This window comes from Sapajus apella, unplaced genomic scaffold, assembly GCF_009761245.1.
Source record: "Sapajus apella isolate SASKATOON/1434 unplaced genomic scaffold, GSC_monkey_1.0 scaffold18, whole genome shotgun sequence".
Taxonomy (NCBI): Eukaryota; Metazoa; Chordata; class Mammalia; order Primates; family Cebidae; genus Sapajus; species Sapajus apella.
In genome coordinates this window covers 29,558,657-29,578,966 of record NW_022436958.1, presented here as the reverse complement: position 1 = coordinate 29,578,966, position 20,310 = coordinate 29,558,657, and the positions used below count along the sequence as shown (strand labels likewise).

The window sequence follows — 20,310 nt, the reverse complement described above, 5'->3', positions numbered from 1 at the left end:
TAGTTTCTTTGACCTACCAGAACAGGATAATACAAACCTAATGGCTTAAAACAAGATAAATGTATTCTCTCATACTTTTGGAAGTTAGAAGTCCAAATTCAAAGTGTCAGTGAGTCCGCGTTCTCTTTAAATCCTCTAAGGAAGTATCTTTTATTGCATCTTCCAGGTTCTGGAAGCCCAAGTATTCCTTGGTCTATGGCAACAGAACTCTAATCTCTCCCTTCGTAGTGACATGCCATTTTCCCTCTGTGTGCCTGTCTCCTCTACTAGTAAGGATGCCAGTCACACCGAATTAATTGCCCACTCCACTCCAGTATGACTTCATCTTAATTACATGTGCAATGACACTATTTTCTAATAAGGTCACATTCTGAAGTGCTAAGGGTTAGGACTTCAACATTCCTTCTTGGGGCACACAATTCAACCCATAACACCAATCATAAAAGGTGTTACAGGGTCTCTTTCATAAACGAAGAAAGGCACAGAGAGATTAAGTGACTTACCCAAGGTCAAACATCTAGAATATGGTGAAGGTTAGATAGAGTCAGCAGTAAATTCAATGTATCTTGTGCTCTGATACTTTTGACTCTCTACTATGCTCTATCCCCCAATACTATAATAGGAGATAATGATAAATACAATAAGAAAAAATTAACAAGAACAAAAAAAATGACAGTCAGATGAAAAAATAGATGCTGCTGTAGAATGGTTTATGAAATATGTGACAATTGAGAAGGCTTTGGAAGATGGGTAAGAAGACAGGTAGCAACTGGGAAGCAAAAAGAATGGCTAATCCACATGGAGGGAAACAGAAATGAGTGAGCAAATGCATTGTGTTGATAAAAGAGGCAGTAATTCAGGAGGGATAGCAATCCATTCAGTTCTGAAGAAACTTAAGTTTTGGAGTAATAGTAAAAGTTGAAGTTTGACTTGCTTGAGAGCAAATATAAAAAGCCATGTTAGGCCTTTTCTAGTAGCAGCTGGTGTTTAATTAATACATGTTGAGCAGGAAAGACCATGTAAGCAGGACACTGATGTTTATTAAGACTCCATGATATGTCAGATTTTGTGTAAAATACTTCAAACGTAATGATAGTCAAATTTTATAATAAATCTGAGACATAGTATCCTCATTTAACCTTTCAGAAAAATTATCTTATTTGCACATGGTTTGACTGCTAAAAAGTAGTTTCATTATGGATCTAACTCCAGAATTGCTTTTTCTAGCACCTGAGACTGAGCTTTAAAAAAAAAATTAATCTAGCGGTGATGCACAGAATACTAGGGAAAGACCAGACTATTTCAGACCCTCCTTGATGTGCCATCTGGACCACACTTTGTCTCCAAATTAGTCCTGCATGGCAGTGGAGAATAGGGGCTATTTTCCATTAAAACATTTTAGCGGGTGGAATCTATATTATTGCTTGCGATTTGCAAGAGATAAAGGAATCTAATTCTGGAGTTTCTTGTCAATAACTAAAGTACTCTGGTTGTGGTACCACCTATACAAAAAGAGACCTTCGGAGAATAAAGGATAGAATTACAAAAGACAATAATTTCAAGTACTGGTTTAGCATTTAAGAAGACAGAGGTACATGTATCAAAATGTCATTAGTGTGCATGATTGGCTATTCAAAAGTATATAAAAATTTAGCAAATACTATATTATTTATCCTGACATTTCCAAATGCAGGTTTTTAAAAGATTTTTAAATCTCATGTTCCATTTTACATTTCATAAAGTGTACCCTGATTTTTCTATTTACTTTTCTCAACTTAAGCATTATATACACATATATGTAATATATAAGCACACACAAGTGATTCCTCAGTCTTTCCTGCATAGAATAAATTAAACACACCTAGAAAGAACAGTATGAGCATGAATAAAACAGCCACAGCCCAACTGGCTTTAATTTTTTTGCTTGCTAATGTTATTCTCACAACATTGCTATTGCAGGAAGTAAAATAACATGGGTTGATACCATCACCACTACTGTAAGGAAAGAGCTACTTATTTAGAAGCATCAAAAACTCATATCCCCTATCATTCTCCCAGTATTTCATCTTGCAATCTAAGTATAGCTTTTATTTTTTGGCCTTTTCTGAATGATTTAAAATTTCTTTCCATTCTTCTCTGAAAAAAACATGACCAACATTTCAATAAGTTAACACCTGCTATGTAGGAGTAGGTACTAGATGCTTTGTTACGAACTCATTTATTCCATAGGGAAAAAAAGCTAATAAAAGTAGTATCCTTTTTTTCACCTTTTCTAATTTTAATTATTGTGTTAAGGACACAAGGAGATCTACCCACTTAACTAAATTTTTAAGTATACTATATATATATTGTTAACTATAGGCACAAAGTGCTACAGCAAGTCTCTAGAACTTTTTCATCTTGCATAATTGAAACTTTATTCCTGTTAAATAGAAATTCTCTCTTCATGCCATGGCAATCACCATTCTTCTCCCTGTTTCCGTGAGTTTGACTATTTTAGATACCTCATAGAAATAGAATTACGCAGTATTTCTTCTGTGACTTCTCTTAACATAAATATCTCCAGGTTCATTCAAATTGTTGCATATGGCAGGATTTCTTTTTTTATAAAGCTTAAATTGTGTGTGTGTGTACAAATACTTTTTTTATTCTATCATTCATCAATAGACATTTGTTCACATATTTGGATATAGTAAATAGTGTTGAAATGAACATGGAAGTGTGGACTCTGAGATCCTCAGTTCAAATCTTTAAATATGCTCAGATGTGGCATTACTAGATCATATGGTAGTTATATTTTAAACTTTTTCAGGATCTTTCATACTGTTTTCTATGGCAGCTACATGATTTTACATTCTAACAATATACAAGGGTTCTAATTTCTCCATATCCTTACTAACACCTATTATCTTTTGGTTTGGGTGGTTTTTGTTTTTCTTTTTGATAATAGCCATCCTAGCAGGTGTGAGATGACATCTCATTACAGTTTGTTTGTTTGTTTTAGATGGCATCTCACTCTGTCACCAGGTTGGAGTGCAGTGGCACCATCTTGGCCAAATGCAACCTCTAACTTCCTGGTTCAAACAATTCTCCTGCCTCATCCTCCCAAGTAGCTGGGATTACAGGCACATACCACCATGCCCAGCTAATTTTTTGTATTTTTAGTAGAGAGAGAATTTCATCATGTTGGCCAGGATGCTCTCGATGTCCTGACCTCATGATCCACCTGCCTTGGCCTCCTAAAGTGCTGGGATTACAGGCATGAGCCACCATACCTAGTCCTCATTTCAGTATTTGAATTTTCTGATGATTAGTAATATTGAGCATTTTTTCATGTACCCGTTGGCTATTTATATACCTTCTTAAATGTAGGAGTTCCTTATATAATTTGGATATTAACCACTTATTAGATATATGCTTTGCAAATATTTTCTCACATTCTGCAGGTTACTTTTTCACCCTCTTCATTGCTTCCTTTTTTTGTCCAAAGCCTTTTAGTTTGATATGGTCCGACTTGTCGATTTTTTGCTTTCATTTGAATTTTGGATTCATTTGCAAGAAATCATTGTCAAGATTGATATCATGAAGCGTCTTCTGCATCTATTTTGATGATCATGTGATTTGAATACTTCTCAGTTCATGTGGTGCATCTCATTATTTGATCTGCATATGTTGAACCATCCTTGCATCTTAGGGATAACTCCCACTTGGTCATAGTACATGATCATTTAATGAACTGTTGCATTCAGTTTGCTAATAGTTTGATGAAGTTATTTGCACCTATGTTCATCAGGGATCTTGCCTTGCAATATCACTTTTTCTTTTTAAAAATTTGTTCATTTTTAATTGACAAAAATTGTGTATATGGAGTACAAAACAATGTTTTGATCTACATCAACATTGTAGAAAGATTCAAACTAATAACCATCACCTCACCCACTTATCACTTTTTTGTGGTAAGAAAGTTAAAAAGCTATTCTTTTAGCAATTTTGAAATATGCATTTACTTTTTCATTTCCATGTGTGACTTTTTTGACTTTTAAGTTCAGGGATACATGTGCAGGATGTGCAGGCTTGTTACATAGGTAAACGTGTGTCACGGGGTTTGTTGTACAGATAATTTCATCACTCGGTTATTAATCCCAGCGTGCATTAGTTATTTTTACTGATCCTCTCCCTCCTTCCGACCTTTACCATCCAATAGGCCCCAGTGTGTGTTGTTCCCCTTTGCATGTCCATGTGTTCTCATCATTTAGCTCCCACTTATAAGTGAGAATATGTGGTATTTGGTTTTATGTTTCTGGCTTAGTTTGCTAATGAGAATGGCCTCCAGCTCCATTTATGTCCCTGGAAAGGATATTATCTCAACTTTTCAATGGCTGCATAGTATTCCATGGTATATATTTTCCACATTGTCTTTATCCAGTCTATTATTGATGGCATTTGGATTGATTCCATGTCTTTGCTATTGTGAACAGTGCTGCAAGAAACATATATATGTGTGTATATGTTTAGGTATATACCCAGTAATGGGATCGCTGGGTTGAACGCTATTTCTGTCTTTCCGTCTTTGAGTAATTGCCACACAGTCTTCCATTATGGTTGAATTAATTTACACTCCCATCAACAATGTGTAAGCATTCTTTTTTCTCCACACCCTTGCCAGCATCTGTTATTTTTTGACTTTTTAATAATAGCCATCTGACTGGTGTGAAATGGTATCTCATTGTGCTTTTGATTTGCATTTCTCTAATGATCAATGACATTGAGCTTTTTTTTCATATGCTTGTTGGCTGTGTGTCTTCTTTTGATACGTTTCTGTACATTTCCTTTGCCCACTTCTTAATGGGGTTATTTCTTGTAAACTCATTTAGGTTTCTTATAGATTCTGGATGTTAGACTTTTGTCAGATATATGGCAGGCAAAAATTTTCTCCCATTCTGTAGACTGTCTGCTCACTCTATTGAGAGTTTGTTTTGCTGTGCAGAAGCTCTTTAGTTTAATTAGATCCCAATTGCTAATTTTTGTTTTTGTTGCAATTGCTTTTGGTGTCTTCGTCATGAAATTTTTGCCCATGCCTATGTCCTGAATGGTATTGCCTAGGTTGTCTTCCAGGGTTTTTACAGTTTTGGGTTTTACAGGAAAGTCTTTAATCGATCTTGAGATTTAGTCCACCACTTTAAATGAAAAGTGTACATCCTTTGATCAACATTTCCCTGTTCTCCACATGCTCTTCCCCGAAATCCTATGGTAACCACCTCTATACACTATTTCTGTAATGCTGACTTTTTAAAATTTTACAGGTAAGTGAGATTATACAGTATTGTCTTTCTGTACCAGGCTTATGTTGCTTAGCATAATGTCCTTTAGTTGCATTCATGTTAATATGAATGAGAAAATTTACTTCTTTTAAAATTCTGTATAATAGTTCACTGTGCACACCTATCACATTTTCTTTATTCCTTCATCTGTTGATGGGCACAAGTTGCGTCTATTGGTTGCTGCAACAGTAATTGCAGTTTTTGCCATTACTTTTAATTGCAGCAAAAGTAATGGTAAAAATCGCAATTACTTTTGCACCAACCTAATATATCTTGGTTCTTGTAAATAATGCTGAAATGAACACAAGGGTACAGGTATACCTTTGACATAATAATTTTAATTCTTTTAGATACATACCTAGAAGTGGAATTGCTGAATTATACAGTAATTCTATTTGTTTTAGGAACTTTCATGCTATTTTCTCAAACACCTGTACTAATTTACATTTTCACTAAAAAGATACAAGGGTTCCTTTTTCTCCACATCCTCGTCAACACTTGTTATCATTCATCTTTGTCATAACAGCCATTCTAAGAGGTGTGAAGTAATCTTAATATTACTTCACACCTCTGATATGTGTACCTCATTGTGATTTATTTTTTATTTTTTCCCCATTTAATTATTTTATTGCATTTTAGGTTTGGGGGTACATGTGAAGAACATGCAAAATTGTTGCATAGGTACACATGTGGCAGTGTGATTTGCTGCCTTCCTCCCCATCACCTACATCTGGCATTTCTCCCCTTGCTATCTCTCCCCAGCTCCTCACCCCCCACCGTTCCTCCCCTATTTCCCCCCAACTGACCCCAGTGTGTAGTTGTCCATCAACGATAGACGGGATAGGGAAAATGTGGCACATATACACCATGGAATATTATGCAGCCATCAAAAATGATGAGTTTGGGTCCTTTGTAGGGACATGGATAAACCTGGAAACCATCATTCTCAGCAAACTGACAGAAGAGCAGAAGATCATTGTGATTTTAATTTGCATTTTCTCAATGATTAGAGATGTTGAGCATTTTTAATCTATCTATTGGTCATTTATAGCTCTTCTTTTGAGAAACGTTTGTTCAGATTATTTGCTCATTCTTCAATTGGTTTATTGATTTTCTAGGTGTTGAGTTATTTGAGTTTCTTATATATATCTTGGATGTTAGCCCTTTATCAGATGTATGGTTTGTAGATATTTTATTTTAGCCTATAAGCTCTCTCTCTCCACTCTATTGTTTCCTTTGCTGTAAAGAACCTTTATAGTTTGATGCAATCCAACTTGTCTCATTATCTTTTTTTAGCTGTGCTTTTAGAGTCCTGGCTGAGAAATCCTTGCCCAGACCAACGTTATGGAGCTTTTATGTTTTCTTTAAGTACCTTTATAGTTTCCTTTCTTATACTTAAGTCTTTACATGTTTTTTTTTTTTTAATATGGTGTGAGAAGAAGGTTCTATTTCATTCTTTTGCATAAAGAATATTCAGTTTTCCCAACACTATTTAAGGAAAAGACTGTCTCTTCCCTCCCCCACTGTTTATTCTTCACACCTTTGTTGAAAATCAATTGACTATAAATAATAGGGTTTATTTTTGGTTTTTTATCTTCTTCCATTGGCCAACATATCTGTGTTTATGACAATAACATAGCTTTATATTTTGAAAGGAGAGAATATTATGCCTGTAGCTTTGTTCTTTTTGCTTCAAAAATTGCTTTGGTCATTTGGGGCCCTTTTTATTCAATTTTGAGGATTTTTTACTATTTCTGTGAAAATTGACATTAGAATTTTGATAGGGATTGCATTGAATCTTATTATTTGAGGTGGTGTGGACATTAGGATTAGATTATTTGGGGGTAGTATGGACATTTTAACAATATTAATTCTTCTAACACATGAACATGATGAACTATGTTCATCAAGAATATTGGCCTGCAATTTTCTTTTCTGGTAGTATACTCTTCTGGCTTTCATATCAGTGTAATACTGGCCTCAGAAAATGAGTTTGACTTCCTCTTCAATTTTTTGGAAGAGTCTGAGAAGAATTCATATTACTACTTTAAATAGAATTCACCGGTGATGTTTACCAGTCCCAGGTTTTTTGTTTGTTTTGATGGGAGACTTAGTTTATTATTGATCTATTTTCTTTATTCAGTATTGGTTTGTTCAGATGTAATATTTATTGCTGACTTAGTCTTGGTAGGTTGCATGTTTCTAAGGATTAGTTTATTTTTTCTAGGTTATTCAATTTGATTGTGTGTAGTTGTTCACAGTAACACTTTATGATTATTGTATTTGTGTTATCAGTTTTAAGTCTCCTTTCATTTCTGATATGGTTTGAGTTGTCTTTTTTCCCTTTTTATTCTGGCTAAAGGTTTGTCAATTTTATATTTTCAAAAAAACTTTTTAGTATCTGTTTTGTTTATTTTTATTTATTTATTTATTTATTTATTTATTTTGAGACAGAGTTTCGCTCTTGTTACCCAGGCTGGAGTGCAATGGCGCTGTTTTGTTTATTTTTTATCCTTATCTTTGTTATTTTCTTTCTTCTGCAGTTTGGGGTATTTTATTCCTCTTCTTTTTCTAATTCTCTAAGATATAATATTAAGGTTTTTTTGAGAATTTTCCTTCTTTCGTTAATGTAGGCATTTATTCCTATAATTTTTTTCTCAGGGCTTCTTTTTCTACATTCTACACTATTTGGTATATTGTGCTTCCATTTTCGTTGATCTCAAACTATTTGCCATTTTTCCATTTAATTTCCTCTTTGACCCATGTCTGTTCAGGAGCATGTTGTTTAATTTCCACATCATTATGAATTGTTCAAGATTCTTCCTCTTACTGACTTCTAGTTTAATGTCATTGTGAACAAAGGTACTCGATATGATTTCAATCTTCTTGAATTTGTTAAAACTTGTTTTGTGGCCTAACGTGATCTATGCTGGAGAATGTTTCATGTGATTTGAGAAGAATATGTATTTGGTTGCTGTTGGATGAACTGTTCTACAAATATCTTCAGGTCCATTGGACTAAGGTGTAGTTCAAGCCTTCCCCTAATGAGAAACTGCAGAGATTATGTCAGGAGCAAGCCAGGGAAGAAGCCACCCTCCTGTTCTTGGTGGTAGAGACTTTCAACCTCTTTTAAAAGAAAGATTGTAGGGTTGGGATTGTCTCTGGAGCAAGACAGGAAAGAAGGCATGGAGAAAGCTATTCTTGTTTAGGCTGAAGAAGGTTTATTCTTCATTTGCTATGCAGGTTTCCAGATTCTGCAGGTGGCCAGAACCACAGGGAGCGGCTGGAAAACATGCAGCCTAATGGTTTCCATGGCGAAGTTGGAAGATAGTCTGATTGCAGGAATTAAAGGTTCTAAGAGTACTCAGGCAGTTCTTTGTACTTGAGAGAAAACTCAGATGCCTTATCTCTGCCATTCCTCAAGCATGGTAATCTAAAAGCCAAGCTCTGTGGCAGGGACTATAAACGTTGAGTACTGTGAAATGGAAAACTAAGGCAATTATGAAGATGATTTTATAATATAATTCATATCTTCTCTTTCCACTCTAGAAAAAGAATTTTCTAGAAATAAATACATTTTTTCAAATTAAAAAAAAAAGTAGGGCTCTATATGTGTGCTATAGCTACCCTTGGGAAGTAGCTGCAAATGAAGTTTTCTTCCTAAATGTAAGGCACTGTGCTCAGGGTAGAGTTAGTGTATGAGTGTCTTTCTGCTTTTTCTACCCATTTTGATATGGATGTTTTCTGTCCTCTGGTGTGTAGAAGCTTTTCTACTGGATTCTAGCTTCCTCTGGAGAGAAATTTTTTTAACCACAGGTCCTGCAGGGCTAACTGTGGGACTTAAGCATCCTCAATTTTGGTATCCCTTGGGATTCTGGAACCATGACCCTGTAGATACTAAAGGACAATTGTCCTTTAAAGCCCCATTGCTCTCTTTTGGTTATCATTTATACAGAATATATCGTTTTTATCCATGTGTATGTAGATGTTTACTTGATATGTCTGTGGGAAAAAAATGTCATGAGCCTCCTATTCCATGATGTGACTGAAGTCACTCTCTTCAAAAGCTGTAATTTTTTTTTTCTTATGGTGTCTTCGTTTAGCTTGGGTATGAGAGTAATGCTGGCGTTATAAAATGACTTTGGAAGTGTTCTCTCCTCTTGAAATTTTTCTTTTTTTTTTTTTTTATTTCCTAGGGATAATACCATTCCTGAGATATGTGCAAGTGGTTAATTGAAGGAATGTTCTCAGGACAGTGCTATGGGGGTGGTGGTAATGAGTCAGGCTGAGGAAGGTAGGGTTTTAGGGGAAACATAGCCTCAGCCTGATTTTTTTTTTTTTAAGAAAGAGAAAGAAAAAGAGAAAGAATAAAAAAAAAAGAAAAAGAAAAAATAAAGAATGAAGGAGAGGAAGAACGAGGAAGAGGAAGAGGGAGAGAGAACAGGGGTGTTGCTTTATTGCCCGGGGTAGAATGCAGTCTAAAAATGGGTATGCCTTAATTGTGTTTAATAATAGAGACATAAAAAAAAATGAGGGAAGAAAATAATTAACAAGCAGCCAACCAATATTTCATTTAAACCTATAAATAGGTGTGATATGGTACTGATAAGAATGTATATTTTGTGTATTTAAAGTGGAGAGTTCTATAAATGTTAATTAAGTCTACTTGTTCCAGATTTGAGTTCAAGTCCTGGATATTGATGTTAACTTTCTGTCTCAGTGATCTGTCTAATATTGATGTTGAAGTCTCCCACTATTATTGTGTGGGAGTCCAAGTCTCTTGATAAGCCTTATATATCTGGGTATTCCTGTATTGGGTACGTATATATCTAGGATCTTTAGCTCTTCTTGTTACATTGATCCTTTTATTATGTAATATCCTTCTTTGCTTCTTTTGATCTTTGTTGCTTTAACGTCTATTTTGTCAGCAAAAATTGCAACTCCTGCTTTCTATTTATTTATTTATTTTTGCTCTCCATTTGGTTGGTAAATTTTTCTCCATCCCTTTGTTTTGAATCTTTGTGTATTCTTGCAGTGAGATGGATCTGGATGTAGCATACAAATGGGTCTTGGCTTTTTTTTGCCTGTCTGTGTCTTTGGATTGGGGGATTTAGTCAATTTAAATTTAGAATTAATAACAATATATGTGAGTTTGATACTGCCATTTAATGTTAGCTGGCTGTTTTGCCCATTAGTTGATGCAAGTTCTTAATTATGTTGATGTTCTTTATTTTTTGGTATTTTTTAGAAAGGCTGATACTGGTTGTTCCTTTCTATTTGTAGTGGTTCTTTCAGAAGCTCTTGTAAAGCAGGCCTGGTGGTAATGAAATCTCTGAGTGCTTGCTTGTTCATAAGAGATTTTATTTTTCCTTCGCTTATGAAGCTTAGTTTGGCTAGATGTAAAATTCTGGGTTGAAAGTTCTTTTCTTTAAGGATGTTGAATATTGGCCCCCACTCTCTTCTGTCTTGTAGGGTTTCTGCTGAGAGGTCTGCTGTGAGTCTGATAGGCTTCCCTTTATGGGTAACCTGACCTTTCTCTCTGGCTGCCCTCAGTATTTTCTCTTTCATTTCAACCCTGGTGAATCTGGCGATTATGTGCCTTGAGGTTGTTTTTCTTGAGGAATATCTTTGTGGTGTTCTCTGTATTACCTGGAGTTGAATATTATCCTGCCTTGCTAGGTTGGGAAAGTTTTCCTGAATGATATCCTGAAGCGTATTTTCCAGCTTGGATTGATTCTCTTTGTCACATTCAGGTACACCTATCAAACATAGATTAGGTCTTTTCACATAGTCCCATATTTCTTGGAGACTTTGCTCGTTCTTTTTCATCCTTTTTTCTCTAATCTTGTCTTTTTGTTTTATTTCATTAAGTTGGTTTTCGACCTCTGATATCTTTTCTTCTGCTTGATCAATTTGGCTGTTAAAACTTATGCATAGTTCGCAAAGTTCTCGTGTTGTGTTTTTCAACTCCATCAATTCACTTATATTCCTCTCTAAATTGTGTGTTATTGTTAACATATCATCAAACCTTTTTTCAAAGTTCTTAGTTTCTTTGCATTGGGATAGAACAAGTTCTTTTAATTCCCAGAAGCTTCTTATCATCCACTTTCTAAAGCCTGCTTCTACTAATGGAACATAGTCTTTCTCCATCAGGCCTTTTTCTGTTGCTGATGAGGAACTGTGATCCCCCGTAGAGGGAGAGGCATTCTGATTTTGGGTATTCTCAGCCTTTTTAGGCCGGTTTCTTCCCTTCGTTATAAATTTATCCATCTGTGGTCTTTATAATTACCGTCTTTATAGTTGGGTTTCTGAATGGATGTCCAATTTGTTGATTCCCGGCGCTAAAATCTGAGCAACCCACTGCACCGGCCAAAACAGCGGCTTTAAGATTGATAGTGCTTTTCTGACTCTGCACCGAGAACCGCCGCACCAAGGCAGCGGCAAAACTGCCTCGCCAGCCACAAGAGTCGCGCTGGCAACCTGTGGGGCCCCTCCGCTGGAAATCTTCTGGTGTGTGAGCAACAAAAATTGATCTGAAAGTGTGGCGTCCTCTCGTTCTCTGCGCTTTCAGTGGGAGCTGCAATCCCGAGCTGCTAGTGATCAGCCATCTTGGATCTCTCTTGGCCTCCTGAAATTTTTAAGACAGTTTGAGAAGAATTAATGTTGATTCTTCTTTAAGTGTTTGATTAGACTTCTCCAGTGAAGCCATCTGGTCCTGTACATTTCTTTGTTGGGAGTTATTATTATTACTGGTTCAGTTTGTCTATTCAGTTACTCTATTTCCTCATGGTTCAGTCTTGGTAGGTTGTATGTTTTTGGAATTTACCTGTTTCTTCTAAGTTATCCAATTTGTTAGTGTATAGTTGCTCACTGTAGTCTCTTTGATCCTTCTTATTCCCATAAAATTAGTTTTAATTTCTACTCTTTCATTTCTGATTTTAAATATTTGAGTCTTCTTTTTCCTTAGTTATCCTAGCTAAGGATTTGTCTATTTTATCTTTTGAAAAAAACCAACTCTTATTTTTGTTGACTTTTTCTATTGCTTTTCCATTCTCTATTTCACTTACTTAGCTCTAATATTTATTTCCTTCCTTTTGCGAACTTTGGGTTTAATTTGTTCCTTTTCTAGTTCCTAGACATGTAAGTCTATATTGTTTATATGAGATCTTTCTTTTTATATTGTAGACATGTATCACTATAAGATTTGCTCTTATTACTGCTTTTGCTGCATCTCATAAATTTTAGAAATTGTGTTTTCAATTTGTCTCAAGATACTTTTAAATTTTCCTATTTTTTTCTTTCACCCATTGTTTCTCAAGAGACTGTTGTTTAATTTCCATGTAATCATGAATTATTTAGTTTTCCCCTGTTACTGATTTCCAGTTTTATTCCATTGTTGTCGCAAAAGGTATCTGGTATGATCTCAAACTTCTTACCATTGTCAAAACTAACTTTATGACCCAATACATGATCTATCCTGAAGAATATTCTGTGTGCACTTGAAAAGATTGTGTATTATGCTGCGATCGGGTAGCATATTCTGTGTGTTTGTGATCCATTTGGTGTATAGCATTGTTCAAATCCACAGTTTATAGATTGCATTTCTGGCTGTTCTGTTCATTATTGCAAATGGGGTATTGATGTACACTATTGTTATTGTATTGCCATATGTTTATCTCTTTAGATCTGTCAGTGATTGCTTTATGTATTTACATGCTTTGAAGATGGGTGCACATATATTTATAATTGTTATATCTTCTTGATGAGTTCTCTATTATCTTATTTAATGATGTAGTTTGTCTCTTGTGACAGTTTTTTTTTACTTAAAGCCTATTTTGGCTGACATAATTACAGTCAGTACTCTGTGTCTGTGGGTTGTACATCTGTAGATTCAACCAATACTGATTGATAACACTGTGTTCATGGAATATGAAACCTAAAGATACAAAGGGCTGAATTATTTTTATCCACAGGTGCTGCAGGGCTGATGGTGGGACTTAAACATCCTCAATTTTGGTGTCCCTGGGGGTTCTGGAACCATGACCCTGTAGATACTAAAGGACAACTGTATAGCCCCATTGCTTTCTTTTGGTTACCATTTGTACAGAACATATCTTTTTTATCAACTAACTTTCAAACTATGCTTTCTCAAATCTGGAATGAGTATCTAGAGACAGCATATGACTAGATCTTGTTTTTATAAATCTATGCAACCATTGTACGTCTTTTGATTTGGAAGTTTAACCCATTTGTATTTGAAGTAATCATTGATATGTAAGGACTTACTATTGTCTTTTTGTTACATTTTTCTGTTTCATAATTACTTTGTCTTTTTCTCTCTTTACTGTCTTCTTTTATGATTGGTTGATATTTTTTCATGATATGCTATGATTTCTCTTTTTAAATTCTATATTTTTGTATGTATTTTCCTTGTGGTTATGATGAGGCAATCACAAACACGTTTTTTGTTTTGTTGTGTATGTTTTTAGACAGAGTCTCACTCTGTCACCCAGCTGGAGTGCAGTGTTGCTATCTCGGCTCAATTCTCCTGCCACAACCTCATGAGTAGCTGGGATTACAGGTGCATGCCACCATGCCTGGCTAATTTTTATATTTTTAGTAGAGGCAGGGTTTCACCATATTTGTCAGGCTGGTCTAGAACTCCTGACCTCATGATCTGCCCACTTCAGCCTCCCAAAATGCTGGGATTACATGTGTGAGCCATGTTGCCTGGCCCCACAAATATCTTATAATAGTCTATTTTAAGCTGATAACTTCAATCAAATACCAAAAATCTTCACTTTTAATATATCCCTCACACTTTTTGTTATAGATGCCACAATTTACATCTTTTTATAATGTATATCTACCAACAGTTTTGTAATATTATTCTTATTTTGCCATTTAACTTTTATATTAGAATTATAAATGATTTATATAATATTATTAGAGCATTACAGTACTCTCTTTGTCTATGTATTTACCTTTACTAGTGAGATTTGCACCTTCATATGCTCTCGGGTTGCTGCTTACCATCCTTTTGCTTCAATATGAAAAACTCACTTTAGCATTTCCTGTAGGTCTAGTGGTGATGAACTCCCTCAGCATTTGTTTGCACGGTCTTTATCCTTCCTTAATTTTGAATGACAGTTTTTCCAGGTATATTATTCTTGGTCAGCAGTTTATTCTTTCAGTATTTTGAATACATCATTTCATTTTATTTCTCCTTTTAAAGTTTCTGCTGAGAAATCTGCCGTTAATCTTATGAGGGCTCTTTTGTACATGACAATTCAGTTTTCTCTTGCTGCTTTCAAAATTCTCTTTCACTTTTGGCAATTTGATGATATTATGTCTCAGTGGAGACTTCTTTAGATTTGTACATGTAGGATTCTTTGACTTTCCTGAATTTAGATGTTCATTTCTCTCCCCAAATTTGAACATATTTTAGCCATTTAAAAAAATGTTACACTTCTGTCTCACTGTGATTTCATAATGTATATATCATTTCATTTAACGATGTCCCGTAAGTCTTCACTCTTTGTTCTTATTTCTTCTTGCTCCACTGACTGGATAATTTCAAATGATCTATCTTTAGGTTTGTTGATTCTTTCTCCAGTTTGATGAAGTCTGCTGTTGAGCACCTCTAGTTAATTTTTTACTTCAGTTATTGTATTCTTCAGTTCCAGAGTTTCTATTGACATTTCATTTTTTGTTTTATGTTTCTTCATTGACATCCTCGTTTTGTTCATATATCATTTTCCTGATTTTGTTTAGTTATCTATTTCTGTTCACTGGTATTTTGCTAAACTTTATTAAGACAATTATTTTAAATTCTTTTTTAGGCAATTTATAAACCTATTTTTTTAGGGTCAGTCACTGGAGATTTATTTTATTCCTTTGGGTTGTTTCCCTAGTTCTTTGTGTTTCTTGTGCTTTGCATTGGTGTCTGTGCATTTGAAGAACAGCCACCTGTCAGCCATCTGACACAATGTCACAAATGACACAAAATACCCACCAGTATTTATCGACTGACTTTGACAGGGAAAGACCTTTGCCAGTCAGCCTGGCTACAGATACTGGAAGCCCTCAAACAGCTAATCTACCTTCCCCATTTCCTATGTTTGTAGCTATATCAATTGTTCTAATTATACTGCTTCTTTCATCAGTGCTCCACATGAAGCAAGAGTGAAACTGGCTCCTAGTGTAGCACACTGAAAGGCAAGGACATTTAATACACTTCACTCCTCTCCCTCCCTTGAAAGTGGTATCTCAATGCAGATGAATAAATTAGCCCCTAGAAGGGATGGATAAATTGTTTCAAACCAAGTAATAGGATACTGGCACAGTCAGGATTGAAACGTCTGTTTTATTTGAAAGCCCATATCGTTTCCACAGTGCAATGTTGTTACTTTTTAACTTCAATAATTTGATCAAAGCTTATGACTCTACCAACTACCCATACCTCTTTCTAATAACCAACCCTGTTTTACTAGTTTTTCCAACTATTGATCATCCTTATAAGTACTTTTTCCATCTCTAATAGTTTCATGTGAAATTAGTTGTCAATAATCATAAAACATACTACTGAAGATTAGAACAAAAGTTATTAATGAATTCAAGTTATATAAAGGAAGATTACATAATATAGCTATACAAATGACTATTATATATTTGAGCATATAAGTTAATTTTAACAATAACCTCTTTCATTAACCTTATCAGGAAAGTTAATAACAGTAATAATAACTAAAATTTGATGAAGATTTACCATGTGCCAGACATTATGCAAAGTATTTTTCATGCATTACCTCAATTTATCTTCTCAGCAAACACAAATGAGGTGATTACTCTTATAATGATGACGTGATTTTACTTAAAGAATTAAGAAACTTACCCAAGGACAAAAGACAGGATTTGAACAAAGATGATCTGACATCAGAAGTGAAGTCTTTACTACTGTGTAATACGGCCTCAATGTAGATTGTAACATAGAAAAAGACTAGCCTAACTTATGGAATACCTTCTACCTGGATTTTAAAGGGATGTCTTTTGTACAAGGCCTATATAAGCTATAGGAAAACAAAACAACCACACAAGTTTCTCTATTGAAGTAATTCATTATCTCCTCTTAGTTTTATCCCACTCCATCATATTGACAACCAGGGTATCAATAGGGGAAAACAAAATCTACTACTTTGATTTTCTCCTACAAGTCAGAGTTTTCTCCTTAGTTTATGGCCAACTTCTGTTATGTTCTTGGCATGCCATAATATTATGTCCCCATTAATGAGCAATAAAGGATCTGGGCTTCTCTTGACATTGGCATGAAGTCCCTCTCTCTCATGTCTTGCCAGTAAGTTAGATGAATATAAAAATTTCATAAAGACTGCATATGAATTAGAGGAAAGCTGAATTAAAACACTCTAAGGCAGCCAGATGTGGTGGCTCACATCTGTTATTCCAGCACTTTAGGAGGCCAAGGCCAGCAGATCACTTGAAGCTAGGAGTTCTAAACCAGACCGGCCAACATGGCAAAAACCCTGTCTCTACTAAAAATACAAAAATTAACCAGGTATGGTGTCATGCACCTGTAATCCCAGCTACTTTGGAGGCTGAGACATGAGAATCACTTGAACCCAGGAGGTGGAGGCTTCCATGAGCTGAGATGGTCCCACTGCACCCCTACCTATGCCTCAGAGCAAGACTCCATCAACAACAGCAGTAGCAACAACAAAAATACTATAAGGCAGAAAGGGAAGTCTGGTTAACATTAGGTATTTGATAAATGAGAAAATACAATATAATGGGAAGCTTCTCATTCAACAGCAAACAGAATTTTAAAAAATTAAATAAGAGGAAGCTGAATATTACCAAATCCAAGAGAATAAAGGGAAACCGTAACAAGACCATCGTTCATTCCACGACTCGACAAGTTAAGTAAGAATCTAGGAACCATAAATCCTTGAAAATAAATTCTCAGTCATATGCATTATAGTAATTTATGCTGTGACTAAAAAAGGTGAAATTACCAACGAATATAGAATATACATAAATATGTAAAAATTACAGATAATTTAAGAAATTAGCAGAGAACAAAGGGAACAACCGAAGCTTCTAGCCTCCTTTGTGAGATTTAGGCTTTTCCAGTCAAAAGCTTCATTTAGATGTTAGGTTTTTACTATTGAATTTTAAAGGTTATAATTTCTTTTACATAATCAGTTGGAAAGTCCTTCAGTTTGGGTCTGATAATTGATAACTTCCTCAGTACCTAGAACTCTATCAAGCATAATATTGACATTCAATAAAGTGTTTACATTGAAATCCTTTATTTAAAGAGGTAGTCAAAGAGTTTCTTCAAATAGAGATATCAAAATGTATATTATCCTTTTATTTTATATGCTTTTTTTGTTAAAAGAATAATGGTATATTAAGATGAATATAAAATTAATACAATTTTGGTTATGATTTGTAGTCTTTATTCTGTATAAAAGTTCTAAATATTAGCCAATCAAAGAAAATATTCATTACTTTTAATTCTTATAACTTTTCTTATTACATTTGTTATTTAGCAATATAATTTGTAGTAAGACAGCTATCAGATAAAAAAAAGATGTAAGTACACAGTTTAAAACAACGCTGGTTGGCACACAAAAAGAAAACTGAGCCAGTCCTTATTATAGGTAATACAAATATTTTACATATGCACATTGAACTATGTTTGGAGGCCCATGTTTCTACACATATGTAATTATTTAAGATATATTTTATGTATAACTACCATGAACATAATACATTTTATTTCTATATTAAAACATTTTAACCTATCTTAATGATCTATAGAAAAATCTAGACAATGATTCTGGTTTTAACTATTTTTATTTTTTGTGTTTTTACCTTGGAGGTCAAGACATCTTTATGACAGAAGAACAGAAGAAATACTATAATGCAATGAAAAAGTTGGGGTCGAAGAAGCCACAAAAGCCAATTCCTCGACCAGGGGTAAAAAGAAAAAAAGAAAAAATACCACCAAAAAAAAAAAAAAACGAGTGTGTGGGTGTGTGTGTGTGTGTGTGTGTGTGTGTGTGTGTGTCTTTAGCATACACATTTTCAAATTATTTCTAATTCATTTTTAATGCTCATCATTAATTTCTAGATACTACTCTAAAAGTTTACGCTGCAATTCAATATTTTTCTTGTTTCTTTGCAGAACAAATTCCAAGGATGTATATTTGACCTAGTGACAAATCAAGCATTTGATATCTCTATCATGGTTCTTATCTGTCTCAACATGGTAACAATGATGGTAGAAAAGGAGGATCAAAGTGAATATATGACTGGTGTTTTAAATTGGATAAATGTGGTTTTTATAATCCTTTTCACTGGAGAATGTGTGCTAAAACTGATTTCCCTCAGACAGTACTACTTCACTGTAGGATGGAATATTTTTGATTTTGTGGTTGTGATTATCTCCATTGTAGGTAAGACCATTTATTATTCAGATTTTATTTTTTGAGTAAAGCTAAATTTCACTTATGCTCAAGAAAGTCTCTGAATTCTTGAATGCAAATTTACTCTTAACTCTGTATAATGAAAGAATGAAAAAATCTTAAAAACAAAACAAAAACATATGTGTCTATCATATCACAGTGTTTCTGGGTTTACACGATAGGCATGAAAGCCAAATGTTTCTATCTGTTAGGAGGAAATTATACACTTGTTGGCATTTAGTTTCTAATATTACCTTTGCAAAGCTAGTTACCATGTTTATATATAGCGGTGTCTCGGAAAATCAATGTTTAATCTGAAAACACTACTGATTTTAGTACATGTGAGACTTGTCATTTGATTAATGATAGTATTAGTAGCCAGAATATCTGTGAATTTGTGGAAATTCTTCCAGAATTTAAAGTGAAGTTAAGGTCTCTAGAAATGCCAGTTTTATTTTTTAAGATTTAATACTTCACAAGTGTATAAAATGTCAAACATTTCTCAGCCAGCCATGGTCATGCCTGTGAATAATAGCACATGATTTTATGCTTCCTACAAATTCATTGCCATGGCTGTTTTTGTCTTTTTTTTTCCTACTATTTTCACACATCTTGCAAAGTATTTTAGGGTTGTATATAGAGATTATTTGCTACAAATTTTATCAATCTGGAAAGGTAAAAGGTTGCATACAATTGAGTGCCACATAACAGAATAAGCATTTAAAAAATCAGTATTTTTTAAAAGGTTGTTTTCCCTAGAAGTGGTACCAAAATTAACATATAAGAAAATGAATTAAAATTTAGATGAGAATTTCACACTAATTCTGAAAGCATTCCCATTAAGTCAAGAAGGAAAAAAGAGTATCCCTGTATTAGCTCTGTTTTTTAATAGCGTTGGCCAATGCAATTAGATAAGAAAACAAACAGGTACATATATCCAAACAATGGAGCAGATATCATATAATCACTTTCTTCATATAATGAATGAACTTCTTCATATAATGAATGACTTTCATATAAAGAAAGAGAATCAACTAAAAAGAGATTCAATTAGAATTCAAAAGGTAGAAATTTTAAATTACATGTACCAACACTAATAAATTAAAAAACCTTATTCACTATTGAAGTAAAAGTAAAGTAAAATATCCAATAACTTTATCATATTCTGAAGAAAACTTTAGAATATAATGAAAGCTGAAACAATTGAAAGGATTATCATGTACTTAGATAAGCTTCACTCCTTGAAGAGGGCCAAACCTGCACATTCTGCACCTATACCCCAGAAATTAAAGTATAATAATTTTTTAAAGAAGATAAGCTTCTCTCATTTTAATTAAGACTTTTTAATTTATTAATCTATAAATTTAATGAAAAGATCAATGAGTCTTTTTATGTGGTGGGGGTAATAAATTGACAATTTAAGTCTAAATGATTCTAAATTCATTTGGAAGAAAATTAGGGTGATGAAAGGTGGCTTATTCTGCTGGATACTAAGACTTATA

General features: G+C 34.2%; 1 protein-coding gene across 2 annotated transcripts in view; it reads left to right on the top strand.

Annotated features, from left to right (window-relative positions):
* The window catches only part of SCN9A (sodium voltage-gated channel alpha subunit 9), a 175,766-nt gene that overhangs the window by 152,123 nt on the left and 3,333 nt on the right, over nt 1-20,310 (top strand). For both annotated transcript variants that reach the window (XM_032286613.1, XM_032286612.1), the window contains exons 25-26: nt 18,216-18,320; nt 18,529-18,799. In XM_032286613.1, the coding sequence (XP_032142504.1) occupies nt 18,216-18,320; nt 18,529-18,799 (376 nt within the window). The remainder of the gene's footprint in view (nt 1-18,215; nt 18,321-18,528; nt 18,800-20,310) is intronic.